This window comes from Chrysochloris asiatica, unplaced genomic scaffold (genome assembly GCF_000296735.1).
Source record: "Chrysochloris asiatica unplaced genomic scaffold, ChrAsi1.0 scaffold00112, whole genome shotgun sequence".
NCBI lineage: Eukaryota > Metazoa > Chordata > Mammalia > Afrosoricida > Chrysochloridae > Chrysochloris > Chrysochloris asiatica.
This window is the reverse complement of record NW_006408630.1, coordinates 11059126-11064995: the sequence shown is the minus strand read 5'-3', so window position 1 is coordinate 11064995 and position 5870 is coordinate 11059126. Positions and strand designations below refer to the sequence as shown.

General features: G+C 36.4%; 1 protein-coding gene across 1 annotated transcript; it reads left to right on the top strand.

Annotated features, from left to right (window-relative positions):
* Positions 1-4474: 4474 nt before the first annotated feature.
* Positions 4475-4942, top strand: LOC102830867 (60S ribosomal protein L23a-like). The gene has a single exon (XM_006867929.1). It carries the CDS (start codon positions 4475-4477, stop codon positions 4940-4942), a length of 468 nt encoding a protein of 155 aa, XP_006867991.1.
* Positions 4943-5870: the final 928 nt, after the last annotated feature.

Genomic DNA, 5870 nt, shown 5'->3' with positions numbered 1-5870 from the left:
CCTTTCAATGTATTGTTCATTTCCGATATCTTATTGTTAGTCTTTTTGACTTCTTTTGTAGATTTAGAATTGTTTCTAGTGTTGTATCTATGTTATTTGATTGTTCCTGTAACACTTTCCTGACTTCTTCCTTATTTGTTTTAAAATCCTTTGTGTAGAATTTGGATGTACTTCCATATTATTCTGATTTCTTTCTCAGGCAGTTCCAAAGTGTGCCATCTTCATGTGAGAAGTTTAGGTCTGCATCCAGCTCATTTGTATCAGTTAATCTATCTTGTTTCTGTGCATGTGCCATAATGATCAGCTGTTTCTTGGGCATCTTCAATAGTTAGGTTTTCAATAATTAGATAAACGAATGTATGTTGATGTATTAGTGAACTTTCTGATTGCCTTCAGGTAGATGTGATCCGGAGATGGGCTTCCCTTTTTACATTTCTTTTTACTCAACTCAGAATAACTATAGCAGGTATTGACTGTCTATCTGGTGTATAGCAGCTGGTATTGGCACTTGCCTGGGTGGTGCTATTTTACAGGGTATGATTGCAATTTAGCTATATGATCACAATTGTTGTTTCTTCTTGGGTAGCATAATGAGAAAGACCTCCCTGAAAGTAAAAGGAGGACTCCCAAAGCAAAACAGCAACAGCAATACACACACACACACACACACACACACACACACACGGAGCTCTGGTAGTGTAGCGTTTACAAATCTGGCAGCAAACCTTAAGGTCAGCAGTTTGAAACTACCAGCTGATCCATGCTAGAAAGATGAGGCTTTCTGCTTGCGTACATATTTACAGCCTTGGAAACCCTGTCTAGGGTTGCTATGAGTCAGAACTGACTCCACAGCACATCACCACCACCAGTTTATATACACAACCAGAGTTTGTATGACAGTCTATAATTGCATAAAAGAAAAGAGAAAATAAAAAATATATATGAGTATGACTTTAATGGCCATCTTAGATGGTTCTGGGTGACTAGAGTAGAGGTACGCAAACAGTGAGAGACTAATGATCAGAAAAAAAAATATAAAAAGAATTTGCGTAACATTATCTCCTAGGATCAGTCAGACCTCAGCAGTGGGAGCGCTCTTCAGATCCTTTACCTGCTCTTTCATGCCTAAGATGGCAGCTCTAGGATTGGCTGCATGCCGCAGATCAGAAAACACCATGTTTGTTTTTTCTGCTACAAATTCCAATGGCTGTAAGACTTCAAACTTCTAAATATTCCTTTACATGTATTTCAGAGTTCTGGGACTGTCCTCTGAACCTGCTTCATCCAGTATTCTATATTATTGCTGGCAGAGGTCTGCGCTGTACTTCTTAATCTGCCATTAAGCCCCCTGTGCAAGATTTATTTAAGGTGTTGAAGTGCTAAAATGAGAGTTTGAGGACTAAGGTGCACGTGTCCCAAATCATGATATTTTCAATAAACCATATGCATGTAAAAGTTGAACCATGAAGGAAGTCCATAGAAGAATTGATGCATTTGAGTTATGGATTTTGAAGAAAATATTAAAATTACTATGGAATTCCAAAAGAGCAAATAAATATGTTTGAAGAAATACAGCTAGAATGATCCTTGGTAGCCAGGATGACCAAACTTCATTTCTCATACTTCAGACATAGTATTGGGAGTGAACATCCCTAGAGAAAGATATCATGTTTGGTAAAGTAGAGGGTCAGAGAAAAAGAAGAAGACCCCTAATGAGATGTATTGGCACAGTGACAGCAGGAATGGGCTCAAAATTGCAAATATTGTGAGGTTGGTGCAGGACTGGTCAGTGTTTCATTTAGTTGTGCATATAGTCACTACGAGTCAGTACTTGTTGTGCATAAGGTCACTATGAGTCCATACCTAACAACAGCAACAACAATCTTAATTTTGATCAGTTTTCACTGTCATCAGATCCCTCTCATGGAAATGCATGAACACTTGATGTTCTTGTATTTAAGAGTTTTAATTATAAAAACTATTAATAAGAGACCAGAACTGTATATCAGTCCTCCAATGCTTAGCTTGTTTCAATGTGGTCTTTAATACCTAATGATGACATTCATTAATTATGAATACTTGAACTCCCACACCAAGTTAAAAACAAAACAAAACAAAAAACAATGAAATCAGCATCTGTTATGATTTTCCCTTGAAAATCATGACCTTGGATTAGAAGTCAATAACTCATACTTTTATCTTCCATTGTATATCCTTCTACATGTAAGGGAAAGAAATATATTATCTAAGTTTTTAAGCAGCAACACTATTAATATGCATTCAGTTTTCCAAAAAGAATTGTGATATAAGTGGGAAACTATTAGCAACAAGGAACACTGTAATGTCACAAAGTTGCATTAAAAACACTTATTTATGATATGTAAAACACAATTAAATACTGTGTCTAAATCTGGGAGGAAGAAGAGCAAGGCCAAGTAACAAGAGCTCATAAATGAATTGAAAGATAAAGCAATTAAAAGTAACTCTAGATTTTCCAAATTAATGAAGAAAAAAATGAGACATAAATCAATTTAACCATAATTTTAATGACAAGGACACTTCCCTAATACTCTTAATTCATATTAAAAATACAAAGATTTTAAATTTACAAATATCCACTCATTATTATACTTCCTCTTTCTGTTTTTGCTGTTACATTCCATCCAGTTAGTTTTACTCATAGTGACCCTATGCACAATAGAACAAAACACTCTCCTGTTTGGCTCTATCCTTACAATCATTGTCTTGCTTAAGCCAATTTTTGCTGTCATTGTGTCAATCCATTTTGTTGCAGGACTTCTTTTTGCTAACTCATTCATTTATCAAAAATGATATTGTTTTCCATGTGCTGGTCCCTCTTGAAAACATGTCCAAAGAATGTGACATGAAGTCTTGCCATCCACTTCCAATGAGTAATAGGGCTATACTTCTTCCAAGACAATTTGATTATATTTTTGGAAGCCCACAGTACTTTCAATATTCTTCTTCAACACTGTTACTCAAATGCATCAGTTGTTCTAAGGTTTTCCTTATTCATTGTCTAGCTTTTGCAAGCATGTGAGGTGATTTTAATTTCCCTGGATAGTTCTGGCACACCTTTGTCATCAACTGACATCTGAACCTTTAACATTTGAAGAGATTTTTTTTCAGCTAATTTCCCTAATTCATTTGTTGCTGTTGTTGTTGTTAGGTTCCATCGAGTCATTACCAACTCATAGTGACCCTATGCACAGCAGAACAAAACACTGCCCGATCCTGGGCCAACCTCACTACTGTTGCCATGCTTGAGTCCATCAATGCTGGCCAATCCATCACGTTGGGGTTTCCCTCTTTTTCTCTGACTCTCCACCTTACCAAACATGATGTCCTTCTCCAGTGACTGGTCACACAAACGTCACTCTTGAACACTTTAAATTGGTCTTTTGCAGCAGAATTGTCTAACCCAATACATTGTTTATTTCTTGACTGCTGCTTCCATGAGTGTTGATGGTTGATCTGAGGAAAATTAAGTCTTTGACAACATCAATCTTTTCTCCATCTATCATAATGATTTTCACTGGTCCAGTTGTGAGGATTTTTGTGTTTTTTTTTACATTGAGGTGCAACCCATAGTGAAGGTTGAGGTCTTTGATCTTCATCAGTAAATATTTAAGCCCTCTTAATTTTCAACAAGAAAGATTGTATCATCTGCATATTGTAGGTTAGTAAATCTACCTCCAATTCTGATGCCAAGTTGTTCTTGATATAATCTAGCTTCTTGCATTTTTTTCTCAGCATACAGATTGAATGAATATGTTGAAAGAAGACAACCTTTGTGCACACCTTTCCTGACTTTAAAGCATTCAATACTCACATTATATTTGATTGACTGCCTCTTGGTCTATGTACATTTTCCCATGAGCACAGTTACTAATAATACTCAACGTGGTTCATAGCTTGTCATGATTCACCCAGTCAAAGCCTTTGAATAATCAGTAAAGAACAGGGAAACATTTTTAGGTGTTCTCTGCTTTCAGCCAAGATCCATCTGACATCTGCAATGATATCTCTCATTCCATTTCCTCATCTGAATCAGGCTTTAACCTCTGGAAGTTCCCTGTCAATGTAATTTTGCAGATGTTTTTAAACTATCTTGAGTAAAATTTTATTGACATTTGACATTAATGATATTGTCAGATTATTTCCACATCTTATTGGGTGATCTCTCTTTGGAATGGGCACAAATATGGATCTCTTTTAATTATTTGGCCAGGCCTGTTTTCCAAATGTCATGGCATAGTTGAGTGAGTACCTCCAGAGCTGTATCAGTTTGCTGAAAATTTGAATTTGTATTCCATCAATTCCTTGAGTCTTGTTTTTACCAATGCCTTCAACGCAGTTTGGACTTCTTTCTTCAGTATCATTGGTCCTTGATCATATGCTACCTGAATAGCAACCATTTATTTAAAATTTTTATTGTGGCCTTTTTACAAAGATGGCGCCAAAGGAGAAGAAGGAAGCCCCTGCCCCTCCCAAAACTGAAGCCAAAGCAAAGGTTTTGAAGGCCAAGAGGTCAGTGCTGAAGGGTGTCCACAGCCACACACAAAAAAAGAAAATCCAAATGTCACCCACCTTCTGGCAGCCCAAGACTCTGAGGCTTCGGAGGCAGCCCAAATATCCTCAGAAGAGGACGAGAAACAAGCTTGACCACTATGCCATCAGCAAGTTCCCTCTGACTACTGAGTCAGCCATGAAGAAGATTGAAGACAACAACACACTTGTGTTCATTGTGGATGTCAAGGCCAACAAACACCAGATCAAACAGGCTGTGAAGAAGTTCTATGACACTGACATAGCCAAGGTCAACATCTTAATCAGTCTTGGTGGAGAAAAGAAGGCATATGTTCTACTGGCTCCTGACTATGATGCTTTGGATGTTGCCAACAAGATTGGGATCATCTAAACGGAGTCCAGCTGGCTAATTCTAAATATATTTTTTTCAATTAAAAAAAAAGTTTATTGTGAATTATGTGGGTCTACATGGGAGAATATCAGTTTTGCATTCATCATATTGTACCATCATTTATTTTTAATTCAGTGACTCGGCGTATTGCTCCCATTTTTTTTTTTGTTGCTTTTTGCATCATTCAGTATTTTGTCCAAATAATTCTTCAGTATCACAAGTCAAGGCTTGAGTTTTTATCCCCACTTCTTTTAGCTTAAGAAATGCTGAACATTTTTTTTTTCCTTTTTGACTCTCTAACTCCAGATTTTGCACACTGAATTGGAATATTTTTTCTTGTCTTCTTAAGCTGAACTTTGCCATTTTCTGTTCAACTCTTTTGCCTCCTCATTTCTTCCATTTGATTTAACTTCTCTATCTGGAGATTAAATTTCAGAGACTCTTCTGATATCTATTTTGGTCTTCATTCTTTCTTGATTTCCTAATGGTCTTGAGCTTTCTGCTCTATGATGTTCTTGATGTCATTCTACAATTTTTCTGGTCTTCAGTTATTAGTGTGTAATGCATCAAATCTGTTCTTGAAATGATCTCTAAACTTAAAAGTGATATGCTCAAGGTCATATTTTGACTCTACTGAACTGATTTTAATGTACGTCAGCTTCAGTTTGAACTTACATATGAGCAATTGATGATCTGTTCCACAGTCTCTCCCTGCCCTTATTTTGCTTGATAATATGGAGCTTTTCTACCATCCCTTTCTTTGTAGTCAGTTTGATTTCTGTGTATTACATGTGGTGAAACCCAAATGTATAATCATGTTTTATGTTGTTTGTATAAGGTATTTTCAGTGAAGAAGTCATTGAATTTACAAAATTCTATCATGCCATCTGCAGCATAATTTCTATCATCACGGCCATATTTTCCAACT

Excerpts from the sequence above, each read along its gene's own strand:
- LOC102830867 (XM_006867929.1), top strand. The coding sequence starts at position 4,475 with ATGGCGCCAAAGGAGAAGAAGGAAGCCCCTGCCCCTCCCAAAACTGAA.